Source organism: Xenopus tropicalis, chromosome 5 (genome assembly GCF_000004195.4).
Source record: "Xenopus tropicalis strain Nigerian chromosome 5, UCB_Xtro_10.0, whole genome shotgun sequence".
NCBI lineage: Eukaryota > Metazoa > Chordata > Amphibia > Anura > Pipidae > Xenopus > Xenopus tropicalis.
In genome coordinates this window covers 90,751,642-90,771,764 of record NC_030681.2, presented here as the reverse complement: position 1 = coordinate 90,771,764, position 20,123 = coordinate 90,751,642, and the positions used below count along the sequence as shown (strand labels likewise).

At 38.8% G+C, this 20,123-nt stretch overlaps 1 protein-coding gene across 6 annotated transcripts in view; it reads right to left on the bottom strand.

Moving 5' to 3' along the window:
- Positions 1-20,123, bottom strand: part of filip1 (filamin A interacting protein 1) — a 95,836-nt gene that overhangs the window by 36,917 nt on the left and 38,796 nt on the right. For 5 of the 6 annotated variants that reach the window (XM_031902131.1, XM_031902128.1, XM_031902129.1 and 2 more), the window contains one exon: positions 7,846-8,112. In XM_031902131.1, coding sequence (XP_031757991.1) covers positions 7,846-8,112 — 267 coding nt within the window. Of the gene's footprint in view, positions 1-7,845; positions 8,113-17,820; positions 17,905-20,123 lie in introns of those variants that run through there. The other variant, XM_012963501.3, reaches the window with a different exon arrangement.

The following is a 20,123-nucleotide window of genomic DNA, read 5'->3' as shown; positions in this document are numbered from 1 at the left end:
TTATATTACACCTGTCTGCAGGTACAAACTCATTGATAGTGGCCTGGTCCAGCTGTGTGTGATTCTTTAGCTGCATGGGTTCCAAAGGGAACCCTAGAGCTGCCACCTGATCAGAAGGTGGAGGTACCTACAGGGTTTTCCTAGTCTAAAACATTGCAAAGTTATATATTTTTAGCCACCAGGTAAGACTAGTATGTAAATTAATTCTGATCTGTATTAAAATTTAATAAGGGTGGCCACACACGGTAAGGTTTGCTCATTTGGTGAGGTCGCCAAATGAGTGGATCTTTTCCCTAAAGGTGGGCGATATCGGGCTAATTCTATGGTTTGGCCCTAGGGTCAAACGACTGAATTCCAATGGTGGGCATTGGCACTGTCGGACTGAGGACTGCATCAACGAGCCAATGTGGTCCCGAAACCAACTGAAAATCAAACCTGCCCAATCGAGATCTGGCCAATTTTAGGTCAGATATCAGTCGGTTAGGCCTGTCGGGGGTGACCATACACGGGCGGATAAGATGCCAAATCAGTTTGATTACCCTGTATGGCCACCTTAATACACATAAAAGTGATTTAAACATAATTTGTATGCCATAGTGCAGTGATCCCCAACCAGTGGCTTGTGAGCAACATGTTGCTCCCCAACCCTTTGGATGTTGCTCCCACTGGCCCTCAAAGCAGGTGCTTATTTTTGAATTTCTGCCTTGAAGGCAAGTTTTGGTTGTATAAAAACCAGGTATAATGCCAAACAGAGCCTTCTTTAGGCTGCCAGTCCACATAAGTAGTCACTTATAGCTCTTATTTGGCACCCCCAGGAACCTTTCGTGCTTGTGTTGCTCTCCAACACTTTTCCCATTTAGGGTATAAAAGGTTGGGGATCCCTGCCATAGTGACATTTTTTTTATTATAAATGATAAGTTATAGTACAAAGTTTTCTCTTTAATATCCACTGATAGCGGATATTTCCATAATAACAGCGGCTCTGACTATAGAAGAAGAAAACAAAATGTAGCATTTCCTTAAAACACCTGTTCTTTCCACTGTGACCCTGACTTTTCTGGATGAAGTCATTTAAGCTGCCTCTAGGGATTCCAGATGTGAAACTAAAAGGATGCAGAAGAGGCCTCAGTCTGTCAATTCCAACCACAGAACCATGACCATGTTGGTGGCATAAGTTTAAGGAAGTTAGTCTAAGTTTGTACATGCATAAGACTGAATACATGTGCATATAATGTTGGTGTTGCTCAGTATAATTGTACCTGAACCTACAATGGCAATTATAATGTTTAGTGCTGAAGGAAAGTTTTCGGCAGGCATGGATTTGCTGCGTTTTTCACAGTTGTGCAAATTTTTAGCTGAAACGGGACAGATTCGCTCATCACTAATAATGTTTGTCATTCCAGGCACACATGGGAGAAAATAAACATCTGACCATTGTTTTTATATAGGTCTCCACACTTTTGTCTTCTAAAAAATTATTGCAAATATCCGACAAAAACATCTCTAACTAGGAGGAGAAGATTTTTTTTTTAGTGTTGTCCAATTCTTTCCATGTAGTGAGCCTATTTGCTAACATACTACATGCTTGTGGGCTGGATTGTATCAAAATGATGTCATACACAGCAGTCTATGGAGCCCATAGTCATAGAGGGGAGCCAAAAAATAACTTGGACGGAACTACATCCAGCCTTTGGGCCTCCAGATGGACAGTCCTATTTTATAATATCATTCATAGCAATAGCGTAGAATAATGTTTTCATCTGGCTCTAATCACAAATCTCTATTTCTCTGTATTGCTTTGTTTATTTAAAGGGGTAGTTCAACTTTAAATTAACCTTTAGTATCATGTAGAGAGTGCTATTTTGAGACAATTTTCAATTGGTCTTCATTTTTTATTATTTGTGGTTTTTGGATCATTTAGCTTTTTGTTTACAGCTCTCCAGTTTGGAATTTTAGCAGCAATGTGGTTGCAAGGATATAATTTAACCTAGCAACCAGGCAGTGGTTTAAAAGAGAGACAGGGCTATGAATAGAGTAGGGCAGTGGTTTGAAAGAGAGGCAGGACTATGAATAGAGTAGGGCCTAAATAGAAAGAAAAGTAATAAAAAGTAACAAAAAAAGTATAGCCTCGCAGACCAATAGTTTTTTGTCAGCTGGGGTCAGTGACCACCATTTAGAAGCTGGAAAGAGTCAGAAAAGAAAAGAAGAGGAAGTGCTGGTAGAGAGAAAGAGAGAAAGGTGCTGTAAGATTCCAGCTATTACTGTATATGAAAATTCTAAGGAACATAAGTGTGGTCCCCCCAGCAGCTCTAACCATCTGCAGTAGTAACAGTGTTTGGCAAACAAACCCATCAACCAAAGGATGGGTATTGCAGTCCAGTCTATTCTGACTATGGGTGGAGGCGCGCCATTATATAGAGTACCTGCCCTCCCATGTAGCGGCGACACGGGACTCCTGTAGCGCTAAAAAGAAGGAAGTCAGTGTAGGATTTCCTTCAGTAGCGGAAGAGGGCTACACCAACATCAGTGCTGGACTCCTTTAAAAGGAAAACACATCCCCATATAGTCCTTGTTCAGTAGGATTTTCCATCTTGTCAAATCAAGATTTCAAAAGGATCAGTCAAATATAGAAGTAACCCTTGATACTTCAGTACACCAGTACACAATCATCTTCCTAACAGAATGCTACCAAATTGGAATTCTGGTAATTGTAGTTTATGCTGCAAGTACAGTTGCTGTTCCTGGAATTTCCCCAAGGCAGTTGCACATAACACTACTTTCTTTAAAGGTAAATGTACCTTTAAGGTGTCGAAATGTGTACTCCATAAACTTGTATAACTGCACTTGGTGCAGCTCATCTTTCCTCATCTTTCCTTTCCTTTCGTTTCGAATTGGGCACTACTCGATTATTGACGTAGGAACAAGTGTAAATCTCTTGTAAAGTATTTATAGGTCAGAAGCGCTCCTATTAAAATAAGGATCTTGCCAATATGCCAATACTTCTTTTCAGCATTTCATCAAAAGCAACAGGTGCCTCTAATAGCACTGACCTCTTACAGATGTACCAACCTTTTCTCAAGTAGACAGATATAGGCATGATCTGTTTGCTTGTGGCTATTACCTAGGTCTGTTCAAGTTCAGTGAATGGTACATTAACCTCAACGCAACTAACAAGCAATCTTTAAATACATTTAAGAACTTATGGCCACCTACTGAAAACACATTGCTAATATGGTTTTTAGCAGTACTTAAAAACATAAAAATCTTGGAAAATAGAATACTCCATCATCCAAGAGTACATACCAGGTTATCACCTACTGTACATCTTTTATTATGACCATAGCATTCAGCTTTGCCATTGTAAGACAGTTGGGACTTTAACCAGAGACTTCTAGGCTAGACTCACTTTCCTGAGCGATTAATGGAGAAGGAAAGGTAATATCACTGGGGGTGTGCCAAAATGTTAGGCACCTCCCAATGATTGTAATCGCTTACCTGAAACACCGGCTGGTGCTCCTGTTAGAGAAAACTTCACCAGCTTGTTATCCTCCTCCTTCTTCTGACTCGCTGCCTGTGCATGTGCAGTACAGTGAAAAGTCAAACTTTAACAAGAAAGTCGGCATCTCACCATGCTGCTAAAGCACAGAAGAACGGACTGAGTAAAAAGGATCACTGTCTCAGAGCTACCTTGGGCTGATGCGGTTTTCTCCTAATAGGAGGACCAGCCTGGGGCATAAGGTAAGCAATTACAATCACCCCCAGTGATTGTACCTTTCCTTCTCCTTTAAACTAGTGAGAAAGTTGAGTAGTTTCTGGTGAACCTGGGTTTGGCCTTTTCTGTTGTTTAACAAATCCCAGCAACCTTATTGGATAACTACCATCAACCAATCATGGCAGGTCCCTAGCTAAATGGACCCTTTCTCTTATTCCGTTTTGGGCTTGAGCCTTAAGCCTGAGAACTTTTTGCCCTGAACGGAGTATCTGAGAATCCTGAACTGAGTTTTTTTGACCTGTTGCCAGCAGGGTCGGACTGGGGTGTGAAGGGCCCACCGGGGCTCCCGCCCCAGGGGCCCTGCAGGTGCCTGCGCCGCCACCCCCCCCCCGTAGGGGCCCCCCTAATGCCCCTCGTAGGGCCCCCCACCTGACGTCCTTCCCCGATCGCATAAATTTAACGTGCCAGGGGAGGAACAGTCGGGCAGGGGGAGCGCCGGCTAGGGTCGGGTCTGGGCCGCTGGGGCCCACCGGGATTTTTCCCGGTGTCCCGGCAGCCCAGTCCGACCCTGGTTGCCAGGGTCAGAGAACTCGACAACCTGATAACGTGCAAATGCAATTCATTCAAAACCCATAGGAAACACCATAGTGAACATAATAAAAAGTAAAAAGATGACAATGTAAACAAACAAGGCATATGAAATTCTGTTCAGCAGGTGATAATTGCAGCTAGTAGTATGCTGTTTCAAAATGCTATGGATTTCTATGGGTCATTTCCCACTGCCAAAATGGGTAGAGCTATGAGTAGCGATGTAGTTCTTGACAAGCATTCCCAGCACTTCTGTGCTGAAGCTGACTTATTGTAAAGCTGCAACTCCCAGTATTTAAAGGGGTGGTTCACTTTTAAATTACCAAGTGTCTATATATGAGTTTCTCTTGATAACCACCAGAGGGCATATCAATATATTTTTCTCCCCTCATTACTTTTTCACAAAAAGTCCTCAGCAAATAAATAATTGCTTTAAATGATGAATTCATTTTTTACTTGATAATAATAACTATTGAATCTGTAGTTGAATTTCCTACCTTAAGTCTACCTAAAATTCATTTAAACATTAAATAAACCAAATAGGATAGTAATTATTTTCTTATAATGGAGTGTATGGGAGATGGCCTTATTGTAATTCAAAACTTTCTGGCTAACGGGTTTCCAGATAATGGATCCTATTTCTGTATAGGTAACAGATGGTCAATATGTAATATGGATTTCTTTAGAATTTATCCTGTTTTAACCTATGCTTTTGATCTGATACTATGACAGTTGCTGGGCCCCACATGAAAGATTTGCATTATGTGTATATAAATAAATCATGTACAGAACAATAAACAGCATAAGATGAATGATAAGATTTATGTAATTGGGGGCCTGATTTTGGGGCAAGAAGGACATTTGCTGTGGGCAAGGTAATCCAAACTGCAACTTCTGACTGAAAGCCAGAGGCCAGAACTAGGGGAAGGCAGAAGACCTAAGTGCTTGAGGGGACGCTGGACACATACATCTTCTGCCACTGCTTCCATAGTTCAGGGTCCTGGAGGACCTCAGTTTTAGCAATTATCTTGCTCTCTCTTCAGCACTTCACCACCTTTTTGTCAGGTCGTACGCTCGCTCACAGGGGCATGATCAAGGATTGGTTGCTTTGGGTGCCCATGTAACTTGACCCAGCCCTGCTGAAAGCTCCTGGGAATATGCTGGAGTTGAAGTTCCACAATAACAGAAGAGCTGTTAATTGGCAGAACCTACTCTTCTGTTTAGTACAGTATGTTTTTTGTTCAAGGCAGAGTTGAGCAGGCATGGGGCTGATTCAGTAAAATGCTGCATTCTTCACCAAGTCTTGCAGCAGTAATGCTTTATTTCATGTATGTAAAGTGGAGGACATATTACAAACCCTTAAGCCGGCCATACACGCACCGATTTTATTTACGAAACCTAATTTTTTCTGATATTGCAAAAGGCTGTGGATATCGGACATCTCGACGATTGGCCAGGTTAAAAGATTTTGATCAAAATCTATGTTCAGGGCTGAATCGGCACATGAAGGTAGAATTTCTATTGTTTCTACCTCCATATCTGACGATTCAGCCCTGAACTTCAGTGGAGGGTGGGAACGATCTTTGTGTGACCAATAGATTGTTATTGCTACATGTATGGCCACCTTAAGTTTTCCATTTAGTAAATAGACCCAAATGGAAAAAAAAGGTGCACATAAAATTTTCCAAGTGCATAAAGCAGCCATTAGTAAACACAGTTAAATGTGATGAAATAAAACTTTTAATGTCTCTTAAACTGTTGCCCCAACTGAACACACCTTCTGGCCTATTAGTCATTCAACAAATGTTTCGTATCTACAATAAAAAATCGGAGATGACAGCTCAGCAGAAAAATAAGAGATGACGACAAGATAGGAAGGAAGCAATAGGTGGGAATTAGCAAGCGATGGAATGATTTAGTGCTTTGTTTTGTTAGTTCAGGGTTCTACCTGTAATCGCTTTGATTTATGTGACTTGGAAGGAACTAAGTCAACATCTCTATTGCTTTGTGTTAGTAATAGAGCTTTGTTTAACATCTCAGCATCTGTTATGGTTGAACTGAAGCAAATTGGTTCAGCAGTTGAATGTTTTATGTATTTTAATTACATCAGCTAAGAAGGCCTCACTTTCCCTGGCTAAAAACTCTGCAAATATTTAAAATTCCAAATGATTTGATATGAAAATGAGGCAGTAGTACAGGTACCAATAAACTCATCAGGCATTTTTGTTATTATAGCAATAAATATATGTATTACATTACTTTTATAGACCATTTGCATGCGGTATTGAAAATGTAATCTTCTCTAGGCATTTTTTTCCCATGTTAGTTCAAAGTGGTTTGATGCCTGAACAAATAAACCTCAATGCAAGTTTTTTTAATTTAATTTAAACTTGTATTTAAACTGCATTATAAAAGAATTCAGAGCCTTGATCGGGTCTTACATTTTACTGAATAGCAAATCCTCCTGGTTCTGATTTCAAGCAAGTTTATTTTATGTTTATGTATTTTTCAAGTTTTTTGTTAGATTTCATGGTTTTTTTAAGTGATCTCAAATTTTAATCAGCCCTTAAGTGTCTACTGACTGCGTTCTGTTAGTTGTTGAGGATAAAAACATCATGGGCTCCAGGATGCACAGCCCTGTGGTAGAAACTTTGTTCAGCACTTTGGTGGCCAAATCAGACAAAGATCTGCTTATTAGGTGACCTCATCAAAGAAGTTGATGCCTAGTGCATGCCCAGTTTAAGTTTAGAACTAGCAACACTGCAATTGATCTCTAAAGTCCCACATAAACAAATGGTGTTACTATAAGCTCATACTACTATTATAAGCTCAGACTCTGCACTTATGCTTCAGTATCATCAGCTTCTATTGTGATTTTACCTTGATAATCACAGCCTGGGGTCTTGAGGACAGAGTTTATTTGAAATGATTTAATAATACAGGTATGGGATTCGTTATCTGGAAACCTGTTATCCAGAAAGCTCCAAATTACAGGAAGGTCATCTCCCATAGAGTCTATTTTAAATAATTAATTTTTTTAAAACATATTCCCATTTTTATTTATTTATGTTATTAAAAACAGTACCTTGTACTCAAACTAAGATATAAATAATCCTTATTGGAGGTTATAAGCCCTATTGGGTTTATTTAATGTTTAAGTAATTTTTTAGTAGATTTAAAGTATGGGGATCCAAATTACAGAAAGATCTCTTATCCAGATAACCCCAGGTCCCGAGAATTCTAGATAACTGGTGTACATAAATATTATGTGGTAAAAATATTTACACTCAACTAGCACATTTCAAATGAAACCTTTAGACCTGTGATAGATGGAAATAAATCAGTGTGAATACTGTAACCTTTTTGGGCTGCAGTAATAAATGGAGCTACAAAGTTAGCAGTGTGAAATAGATGTTGCGAACACTCGATATTGTCAATTATCATATTGTTTAGACGTCATCAGGCATACACCAAAACATACATGGTAACACTCTGTTTGTTATACAAGAATATTATCCAGCCCTAGTGTCACTGCATTACTGTACCTGTAGCTCTCCTTCCATGACACTCAGCAGCCTGACTAGGTCATCTTTTGTTGGTTCATTTGGTTTCTTGTTTTTCCTATCACCAACTCCAGAAGATTTCATGTGCCGTTTAACAGTGCCAGAAACCTGCATATCACCCTCCTTGTTTCTAAGAAGTTTGTTGTTGTATTTGACAGTTCCTTCATCCACCACGTTTGCATTATTGCAGTTAGAGATCTGCCCAATAGATGAGCTTTCTCCACCCTGGTTTCGAGACCTCATTCCCACCTAAAGAGAAAAAAAAGATGGTTACACTTATTTTTCATTAAATACCATTCATACCTTAAAGCAGTGGTTCATAAACTGTGCAACTGCCCCCAATGGGTGTCCAGAGTAGTGGCTGAGGGAGTTCAGTCTGAAGGTTAGTCAGAAGAATGCATATTTGCTCTACTGGAAGCTCAGTATGAAGGTCAGTTAGGGTGAGAATTACACTTATTTGCTGTTCTATATAGTGTTATAACCATGGCGGCATGGTTGGTATAGTAGGCCAAATGTTGGACCACAAAGGAGAACCAAAAAAAGTCCTAAACCCACCACCTTCAAGATTTAACGTAAGCATCCAATTTATAAAAAAAAAACATATTTTCCATAAGAAAAATGTAAAAAAAAAAAAAGTCTCACCAATGGAACGCAGAACACAATAAACAGCTAAACTTTTCCATGTGCAGCTTGTAGGAAAATAACGATATTTCCAATTATTATAGAAAGCTATAGAGCCAGTAAGGAAGAGTCAGAAGAGCAACCTCTCAGCCATAAGCTGCATAATGGAAAAACAAACATTCTCATATGTTTCCTGTCAGGGAAGTCACTTGCTTAGTTTAGCTGCATCATCGCTAAAATATAAACTGGCTGAGATCCAAGCCGTTGTTTTTAGCTTACTTACATAGTGAGATGACCTACACTAAATACATTAATTAGAAAGCGCATAGCATTTCCATTTTAGGAGCAGATGCCTGCTCTTTGTTTAACCATGAGATGATATCATTTTGTACTGTACTGCTTTACAGCTTTATTGTGGCTTGGATCTCAGCAATAAATAACAGATTCTCAAGAAATGGGGGGGAGAGCAGCTCAACAAAGAAAAACAATAGAATAAAGCTCCAAAAATGTAGGAAACATTGTATAGCAATTGTAAATATGTAAAGGTGGCCATACACATTATGATCCGCTCACTTGGCGAGGTCGGCTAATGTAGGCAAATGTAGGCTAATTCAATTGTTTGACCCTGGGGCAAAACAATCAAATTATAACAGCGGCAATGGGCGCAGTCGGTTCAGGGACCGCATTAACGAGCCGATGTGGTCCCCGATCCAACTAAATCTTTTAACCTGCCTGATCGATATCTGGCTAATTTCAGGCTAGATATTGGTCAGGCATGCCCCTCGTTGCTGCCCCTACATGAGCCGGTAAGCTGCAATATGGCCACCTTAAGTCTCATACATGTTTAAATATAGCAGGAAAGAAGCACAAGTGAGGATAGTCTGTTCTCTGGTGGGAATAAACTGCATTCTATACATCCTTGAATACAGGGTTTCAATAAATCTATCTACATACAGAGTACAAGAGAAAAAAATGGGTTCAGGCACATTGTCTAACAAGCCAGATTCAAATCAAGGGGAAAACATTATTTTATGGTTTATCACATGAAAACTTTTTCCTAAATCATTTCCAGTTTTCCCTTAGACATCAATAGAGTTTTCATGTGATAAACAGTGAGATGGAATTGCATCTTGTTCTATTGGGGCAATCTGCAATTGAATAAGAGGATAAACCTTCCTCATGGAAATGGATCTGGCCCAATATGTGCGGCAACATCTGGGCGATCCATTTTTCAAGCCTATATTTCTTGTCAGTCCTGTTACACCACTTGTAGAATCACAGAATCTACATGCTGACTCAGTAATGCAGGTATATATCTGCCTTGCTTGCCCTCCATTCTTTCTTCATTTTTCTCTTTCCTTCACATTATCTCTTGCCTAGTTTAACTGCTGCTTCTCCCTACAACTGTGTGGGTTTAATGTAGTTGATAGTTAGATGCCATCCCTTTGGTCAGCATTATAAGCGTGGTTATTAGCACTGCAAGTATTTCAGAGACATGATTTATATCTAGTGATAAGCGAATCTGTCCCATTTCGCTTTGGCGGAAAAATTTGTGAAAATGCACAAAACGCTGAAAAATATGCAAAACGTGCCTTTTTTCACGCAACCATGACTTTATTTTACACAAACGAAATGTATTTGACGCAACCAGGACTTTTTTTGACGGAACAGCACTTTATCCTTACTCAACGAATTTTTTCGGTCGTTTCCTCAAAAAAAATCGTCAATGGTGAAATGTGGAATTTTGCAGCAAAGCCATGTCTGGTGAAAAATTATGCTCATTACTATTTATATCCTTAAAGTAAAAATTGAACCAAATTATGTCTTAAAGGAGAAGGAAAGGTAAAAATCACTGGGGGGAGGCAAATGTTAGGCACCCCCCCAGTGACATTAATCGCTTACCTTTTACCCCTTTTATATATATATATATATATATATAAATATACTGTGTGTATATATATATATATACTGTATTTATATAAAACCAATATTTGCAGTTTAGGAAATGAAGACATAATTTGGTTCAGTATTTGCTCTATATTTCTACCTGACCATGTACAATGACATATACAATACACATAGTGCCTGCAATCAATTTATCCTGCATAATATACAGCCATTTGATATAGGGAAGCAATGTTCCCTTTAAGGTGCACGCTCGTGTGTGAGCACACAAATTTTAAGGCCAGCGCATAACAAATTGTGGTGCACACAAAGAATTTTGTATTAAAACATAAAATATTGCATTTACTCTGCATTTATTTGCGCACACAGATGAGAAGGAATTAGAGGCAACATTGTGGGTCACCGTATCTGTACAGTTTTATTATTATAGAGAGAAAGGAAACATTTTGTAAAATTTTGAAATATTTGCTTAAAATAAAGATGGTCTTCCTATAATTCAAAGCTTTCTGGATAACAGGTTTCCAGATAACAGTTCCCATGCCTGTACTGTTTTATTTTTATAGAGAGAAAGAAAATTGGTTTTTAAATATGTGAATTACTTGATTAAAATGGAGTCTATGGGAGATGGCTTTCCTGTAATTTGATGCTTTCTGGATAACGGGTTTCAAGATAGCAGTTCTCATACCTATATTATTCTTTATTTATATAGCACTTAAGCAGCACTTTACATAGTTTTTTCCTTATTTACAGCAGTCCTTGTGGTAGCAGAGTTTGAAGTCCAAGGTGCCTACCAGACCTAATTTTTTAAGTGCAAGTGTGCTGTAGCTATTTTTTCTAGTTTTGTGTAAAACTGCTCCTTCACTTATGTGTAGTTGCACTCAGCACCTCTTATCCATCCCTACCTTTTGTTACAAATCAAAAGCTACTACACCCATTAAAGCAGGGGAACCCAGGAGCTACTGCCACGCAGCATCAATAGGCACACTGGAAATGACACCAGGTGGACTTTCACACAATAGCATCCAATTTGCGTTGAAGTGCACTAGAGCTTGCGTTAATTTGGGGAAATCAGATTGCACTTTGCTCACTGCACTTGTGGACAAAATAAGCCCTTGCTTCTAACAAGGTTGCATACTGCAGTAAGGACAAGAGGTGTAATATAGGAAGCATATGCTACCCTACGGTGTGCTATATTGCCCTAAAGCAAATTTTTCTGAGCAACACTGAGTGAGTTTATGTAATAAAAGGCACTATGTTTGCCCAGGAGCAGCAACCCAATCAGCAGGTAGAATGTACTGGTCACCTGTTTAAAAGCAAACATTTTATTGGTTCTATAGGTTACTGCTACTAGGCAAATTTAGTGCCTTTTATTACATATGGGGGTAATGTGCCATAGGGCAGTATGGATCCATTCACAAAATAACAGTGGGGAAGGGCATTTTGGATCAATACAGTTGACTCAGTGACACAGTGCCAATGTTATCATGTAGATATTAACCTTTAATAAATGAGTGCTCACTGCAGGCTAGAAAAGCTGCCCTAAAGCAGAATAAGCAGGAACCATACACACCCCATTACATACTGATTTTGTTTGGAGTAGTTTGGATGATTTCACAAATGTAACACACTGCTGACAAGAAATAAAAAGCCTCCCCCAAGTGCACCAAAGATGACTTCATGGTTATAATTGCTTACAGAGACAGAATTCATTCTTAGATGTCTGTCTTCATGCAACTGAATTATTTACAATATTTCTCTGAATACCTTTAAAAAAACAATGATTTACAGTTGGCGAGCAATTCTTTTAGTCCTCTCTCATAATAGCACTTAAAATGCCTGTTATTTTGTATTAACATGTTTATCTTGATCGCCTTCCAAAGTGAATGCTGAACAATAAAAGTTTATAGCACAACGCATTTCCTGGTTTGTCCATGTTCAAGCTTATAAAGGTCAGGCTCGGTAGAAGTGATGAAATGGATCACTAGGGACACCATCCAGTCTCTGCAAAACATGTGTGAGATTTTCCCTCTTCAACATCTGTTAAGGGAATGTTGATCAACCACGGTCCAGTTGATGGCACCAAAAGAGGGAATGTCTAGGTTTTCATCACACAATACATAACCTATCCCGTTGGGATAATCATACAAACTGTAGGAATGGGAATATATCTAGCATCTTTGGCACATATGGAGAACGTCTAAAAGGGGGAATTTTATCACCAGCACACACCATGCATTTTATGCATCATATAATAAGCAAATGTTTGCATTTTACAGACAGAAAATTAAAGTCAGGAAGTAATATTGTGGCATAATCCTGCAGGTGTACAGCTCAAGGCTATCCTCTATCAAGGGTATCTTTTATCACTTTGTGTAACTTTATCCCCAATAATATGGATAAAACATAATGGTTTTCCAAATGCTGTGGTTATTGCTTAACTGAATATGTTAAATGTGTCCCGCCTTCTGTTTGTCAAACCTATATCTTCTAGGGGTATAACATTTTGAAGAGTTAGGATATATTATTTGAGTATTATTTGCCTTACTTCTATTTAAAGGGATCGTGATTTTTATGGTGTACTTTTTATTTCTAAATTACACTGTTTCCGTACCAAATAATTAACTGTACAATTTAAAACTTTATTTATAATTTTATTCTTGAACCAACAAATTAAATTTTTTAGCTGTAATATTGGTGTGTAGGCAGCCATCTCAGTGCATTGTACTCAGTGTCAGACTGGCCCACCAGGATACCAGGAAATCTCCCGGTGCGCCCTGGTGTCAGTGGGCCCTCCTGCCCTTTACCAAATGGCCTGCTATATGGTCATTCCGTATTTGTAAATGTAAATGAAGAGGAGAAATAGATGGAAGAATAGATGCTAGCATGTACAGTAAATAAAAGAGACTAGGAGAATAAAGAGGTTGGGCGAGGAAAGGAGGAAAAATAGTTTGGAGAGGGGGCCTATGGTCTAAGGTTTTCTGGTGGGCCCCTGGGGTCCCAGTCCAACACTGATTGTACTCATAGGAAATGTGGTGGAAGCACATAAAAGTGAACAAAAAAACATAAATATAGTGCAATGCGTTTTAAACAGCCATATTAGGGACCATTAGTGCAAAGTGCAAAATGCCATAAATTGATAAATAAAGTGCAAAGTGTGGTCAGTATCCTCCACCGGCTCAATTTGGTTAGAACACTCACCAGACCCAAGTGTCAGCACGCCAAAATGCCAACATAAGACGAGTTTGACAATGGCTGTTTAAAATGCATTGCACTATATTTTTTTTTTTTAGTCACTTTTATGCGCTTCCACCACATTTCCTATGAGTATGTTTGAAGCCCATTCAAATGGGTTTTTTCAAGAGGAAGCAGCAAGCAACAGTTCTAACACCTAACAGAAGATTCACGTTGGCAACAGACCACTGACAGTGCTGAGTATTATATACAGTGCATCTCAGTGCATTGTGCCTGAGTCTGAGCTTTCAGAAGGAGCCAGCACTACACATTAGAACTGCTTTCAGATAACCTATTGTTTCTCCTACTCCCATGTAACACAAGGAGTCCAAGCCGGACCTGGATTGCTTACTATTGAGTGCTATTCTGATATCTACAATTTTTAGCAATGTTGCTACCTTGCTACCTTCCACTGTTCTGCTGATTGGCTGCTGGGAGGGAAAGGGAGGGGGTGATATCACTCCAACTTGCAGTGGAGCAGTAGAGTGTGACTGAAGTTTATCAGAGTCACATGACTGTAGCACCCAGGGAAATAAAAAATATGGCTAGCCCCATGTTAAATTTCAAAATTAAATATAAAAAAAATCATTGTATTTCAATGCAGGATTCTGCTGGAGACGCTCTATTAACTGATGCATTTTAAATAAAACATGTTTTCCTGTGACAGTATTCTTACATACTACATTATTTAGAGGTACATTTTCAGTGTAGTGATTGGAAGTTCTTTTATTATTTAATGTAAATCAGTGGTAGGAGGTTTGAATGGTGAAAGTCTGAATGGTGGGGCAGAGCTGTTTTTCTGAATGTTTAGACAGAGGATTTTGCTGTATTAGGGTGAAGACACATGAAGTTAATTAGTAGCAGCCACTTTTCACAGCTACTAAACGTCAGAAAATACCCTGCCATAAACAATAATGAGAATTGCCTCTGGTAAAACAGATGTAGAGACAAGTAGCTGCTCCTAGTAGCTCTGTATGTCTTCACCCATGAGATTAAGGTACATAACAGCACTTACAGGTGGCAGTGTGCTAATAGCATACCCACTGTTGTAAAATATAAGATATTTGTCACAGAGGAGTTCCATTACATAAAAATACTAATACTAAATACTGATGCAGCTGCAAGAACTTCTGCTTTAAAATAGATGGAATGGAGAACACATATTCACCCAATTTATTTAGGTACTTACTTCCAAATATGCTCCTGCACTCCTACATGCTTGTCAATGCACCTATCCTGTCTAGTGTCAGACTGACCAATGGAGATACCAGGAAAACTCCCAGTGGGCCCTCCAGCTCACCCAACCATTTGCCTTGTATTCCTATACCTTGGTCATTCCCATTTCTATATGAGAGCAAAGAGAAGAACTGGAAGGGAGGATAGATAATAATAAGTTAGGAGTAGTGATTAAAAGAAGGTGAGTGAAGAGAGAAGGTAAAATGGCTTGGAGAAAGGGCCTGCGGTCTAAGGTTTGCTGGTGGGACCATGACACCCCAGTCCGATGAGTGGTGCACAACTGTGGACCTGGTATAGGTGGACCTGGTGGTAGCTCCAGCGTACCCAGAGTATTTTGTGTCTAGAGTCTTACCAGCATCCAATTTGCATAATAAAACAAACAAACAAGATTGCGTTCTTTATGACACATAAGGTATAATTGCAGCAGATGCAACGCAGAACACACCACAGTTACTATAGAATTATGGGGATACTGCATTATGGGTAACAACTGCACTTTGTAGACTGCAATAGACTCCTAGTGAGTTATATGCCACAAATTATATTACTAAGTACCAGATAAAATCACAAAGCAGTATTTATTAAGATATATTTTACAGGATATTCATTGCATATAAAGTCACCGTGCTGCACTTACAGAGGAAAAAAGTTAATGTCATTTAGACAAAAGTAAAGCTTTTAGACATAGGGGCTGATTTACTTACCCACGAACGGGTCGAATGGAGTCCGATTGCGTTTTTTTCGTAATGATCGGTACTTTGCGATTTTTTCGTATGTTTTGCGCGAAAAGTTGCGCATTTTTCGTAGCGTTAAGTTTTAACGCTACGAAAAATGCGCAACTTTACGCGTAAGTTTTAACGCTACGCAAAATGCGCAACTTTTTACGCAACTTTCGTAATGGATACGAAAAACTCGCGTTTTTACGCAAAAATCGTATTGGATCCGAAAAAATCGCAAAACATACGAAAAAGTCGCAAAATATTCGTTTTCAAGTCGGAACTTTTCCAATTCGGGTCGATTTCGTGGGTTAGTAAATCAGCCCCATAGTGTAAGCAAAGCAGCAGTGCAGCAGTGCAGCAGTTTGTTAGTGACAGACAAGTGTACACAAGAGAATTTTGGGGTGCTAAGTTTATTTGGATGCAGCAGATTCTGTTTATTTCAGGGGTGACGACAGCAGCTTAATTTCAATGTGAGTGCAGCTTAAAAACAGCCAAACAATAATAGACCAGTGCGAGTCATAACCAATTTTTTCTTTAGATTAATATTCTCAGGAGAGGGTCACTTATGAGTCATAGAAATACCATTGTGTAAGAGCGACATATTTTTGGCTGTTCTTGTGCAAGACCTTTCCCCTGATAATGCTAAGCTCAATATAAGTCCATGAGAATGACCTTCACAAGCTTAAAAATACCAACATTCTAAACAGGAATGGTCAGAGTTATATAGGATTAGCAATGGGTCCTTGCTATACATAGCCAATTATATGGGTAATACATAAGGGAATATAAATGTTCCACAAACCAAATAAAAGATACAATGGAGAATGTAAAAGAAATGTTTGCAATGTATAATGTCATGTATAAATAATGTCATTTAGGCTTACGAATTTGTTCTATATGCTGTTCTGATGTTCTCGCAATTAGATATGTAACAATTATGCCCTTTTCAATGAGTACTAATCAAACAGGCAATTCTACTTTTACATACTGGCTTTGACTCTGCAGTAGACAGAAACTTGGCCCTGATGATAACAATATCAATACTAATGGCAAACCCACCCTGTTATATTTAGAATTTAAATGCATTTTAGTAGCTTTTAGGCTCAATGTTACAATTAAAGGAACAGTATCACCAAAAACAAAAGTGTTTCAAATATATAATGTGCTGCACTGGTAAAACACTACTATAGTTTATATAAACAAGCAGCTTGTATAGCAATGAAGGCAATTGAAATAGGGCTAAATGGCACAGGTTAAATAGTTGATAACAGCTAACACCATTATATTCTACAGAGTTTATAAACAGCAGTCTGTTTTTATAAAACAGACTGCTCACTCTTCACTTGTATAGGATTTTTTAAGTGGGAACGGGTGCAAGTGAGAGCTCACGCTTTGATGAGCCCCTAAAAATCCCATAGAAGTAAATAGAATGGTGGGACATTGGCTTTTAGAAATATGCACCCAGTTAAAGTTGTCTGTGAATATTCCCACCAGTTTGCTGCTGAAGGGGGCAGCAACATACACTGTTTTCAAGATCTTTTCAGAATGTCAGAAAGGGACCATTCTCTGAGTTTCACTTAGAAGAAGCAAAGGCACAATCATTGGGGGTTGCCATGTTGTAAGCCACCCCTAGTGATTATAGTTTCTTCCTTCTTATCGTGGGCTGGCCATTCCTCTCTTGATAAATATTAACTGATCAGGGTAATTTACTTGTAAATGCCGCATTATGTTCTGTGTCCCAGGCACCCCCTGTACATGTTAAATCTCAGTACATGCGCAGTCCTGTGTGTATGCTTGGACAGTCAAAAGAAGCCCAGGTCAGCGCATTTGAAGAAGACTTAGCTTGGGATAGGAGGTAAGCAATAAGAAATGAATGGGGGAGCCTTACATGTTGCTGACCACCGACCTTTCATTTTCCTTTAATGTACATTAATAAATGTGCAGATTTAAAAAATATATGAAGGAAACTGACAGTAATTTGTACTTCCAAACTGTAACAATGTTCCACAGTGCTTGGCAAATGTGTATATGTGTTTAGCATAACTGTATTACCCAAAGCATTAAAGTATTTGAGACCCCTATGTTTATATTTCTTTTGCACCAAAAGCACATTCCTCTCCTTTTACTTCTTTGCATTGTGAAATCCATGTCCTTTTATTGCTGTGTCATAACCTAGATAATATCTTGACACACAAAATTCTTAAAGAAAATGTAGCTATTTCCATTAGGCCTTGTAGCTGCTTACCTGTTTGTGATGTCTGTGTATCTCACCCTCGGCCGAGCTTATTCACCTTCAGTAATCCTTCACACCAAACTATGCTTTCTCTTTCTCTGCACTATTGCCGGGGGGTACTAAAGCCACTCCTTCCAATTGTAACACCCTCTTCTCCATAACAGTAGTACTTTTATTCTCCTGGCATTACATGCACGGGTATTGGGAATGAGTAAAGGAATCCTCAGTAACTCAGGAAAGCAATGCTGTCAAAGTGAATCAATTTACTAGTTTACAGCTTTGTTGTTTGGCAAAATGTCAATTATAATAGGGTGTGGGTATCTGTAATACAAAGGCCCTTTTGCATATTCATTTTGCCATGATAAAGTGTTTTGTGCTGGGGAGACCTGCCTGCTGCTATAATCAGGGAATCGATTTGCAAGTTTAATGGATTACCAGTTAACCAACCCACTGCAGTGACCTCACTGTGCATACAATTCCGCCTTTGTCTCTGGATGTATAGATATATATTCTGCTCTGCTCAATCTGTGCAGCTTTCTGCAGTCAGTATTTACTCATCAGTTTACTTCAGTTGAGAAAAATACTATAAGAAACTACACATTTTTTAATGAAAGCTATTATATTAAACAAAAGAACTGAATAAGACTGATAATGGGTAACAAATAATTGAATGTTTGGGGAATGAATAAGAATACTGAGGAAAATGAGAGCATGAGCTATTTTGTGTGATTCCCTGCTCTACAACTTAGACAGAAAAACATCTTGTCTTACTCTGATCTGTGATTTTTTAGGGTGAAGACACATGGAGCTACTAGTAGCAGCTACTTGTAGTTGCTACTAAAATAGACAATGCTGATCATTTACTGATAACAGTCTCAACATGTGTTTTAGCAGAGGCAGTTCTCAGTATTGTCTATGGCAGGGTATTTTATGGTGTTTAGTAGCCATGAAAAAAGTAGCTGCTACTAGTAGCTCCGTGTGTCTTCCCCCTTAGGCTTGCAATGATGGGCCATACAGATGATTAAGAGATCCCTCAGCTAAATGAGACTGTTCTCCAAACACGATGATAAAGCTCTTCAACCAACAAGACTGGGCTGGGATCACATGATAAGAGTGACTTCTTTAATTATATTTAGATCAATCCAAAATGATTTCTTTTTACTCATTATCGGGACATAGCACATATACTAGTCTAAACCAATCTAAACCTAACAAATCAAATCTACCCATGAATTACATGTGCCATTAAGAAAATGATATAAACACCCTCTTGGCATAAGGTGCTGATTTGTAGATGGTTTGGATGTGTGGTGGTTTGCTGAGCTGCCAAGGTCAAATGCCATGATCCCCAGTATATGATCATGGAAGGCCAAAATCATCCTACAAACCATGACATACACATACCATTAGTTTTTTAGTCTCAGCCCTATTAAATCTATAATTATATCCTTAATATTGTGTAGTTCAAGGCTACATACATTTCTTGATATAAATATGGTACTTATAATTAGTAAATTAATCATGGGAAGCAGTGGCATAACTATAGAGGAAGCAGCCCCCGTGGCTAGGGGAGGGCCTGGGGGGACAGGGGGCCCTAACAATGATGTCTGCTTCCTCTATAGCTGCTCTCCTTGCCGAAGTTATGCAAAGATTTTCTTGCATTATATAATCTATAACCTCAACTGTATTACCTCATCCAGATTCCATGATTTGGGTTAAATGAGATTCTTATTATTACTTATTTGGATTAGATTTATTGCAATACATGAATCCATACCCTAAAATCAATTTGATTATATATATAATTGAATAGGACAAGTATGCATGAAGCAGCCAGTTCTTTTTAATGAGTGTCAGCAGCAGAAGGTTATGCTGGAAGTCACAGAGCCAAATTGTATTTTCTGCAGGTTTGATTACACCTTAATGATCTGGGGAACGGAAATGCCTTTACTACTGGATACTATTAAATCCAGCCCACAACAGATGGAAACCGACTGTTGGGATCATTACTTTATATTTAGAAATCATTAAACCCTGCACTTTGTTTGACCTTTTCAGATATGTAACCATTTCTACTATTACAGATAAAAAGCAGCTTCATAAACTATAATCCCTCTACACAAAGCATTGACCCTTTAATAAAGTGGTTTCCCACAGTATGTCTGCTGGGGTCAGCTATGCTTAGGTAGCCAAATATTGTAAGAAACGTTTTAGCGTATAAAAGTATGACATGATAGAGGAATCTGTTGTCCAGGGCTGTATTTACCTTATAGGCACTGGAGGGCTAGGGGGCAGCTTTAGGTTGGTAGCCCTTA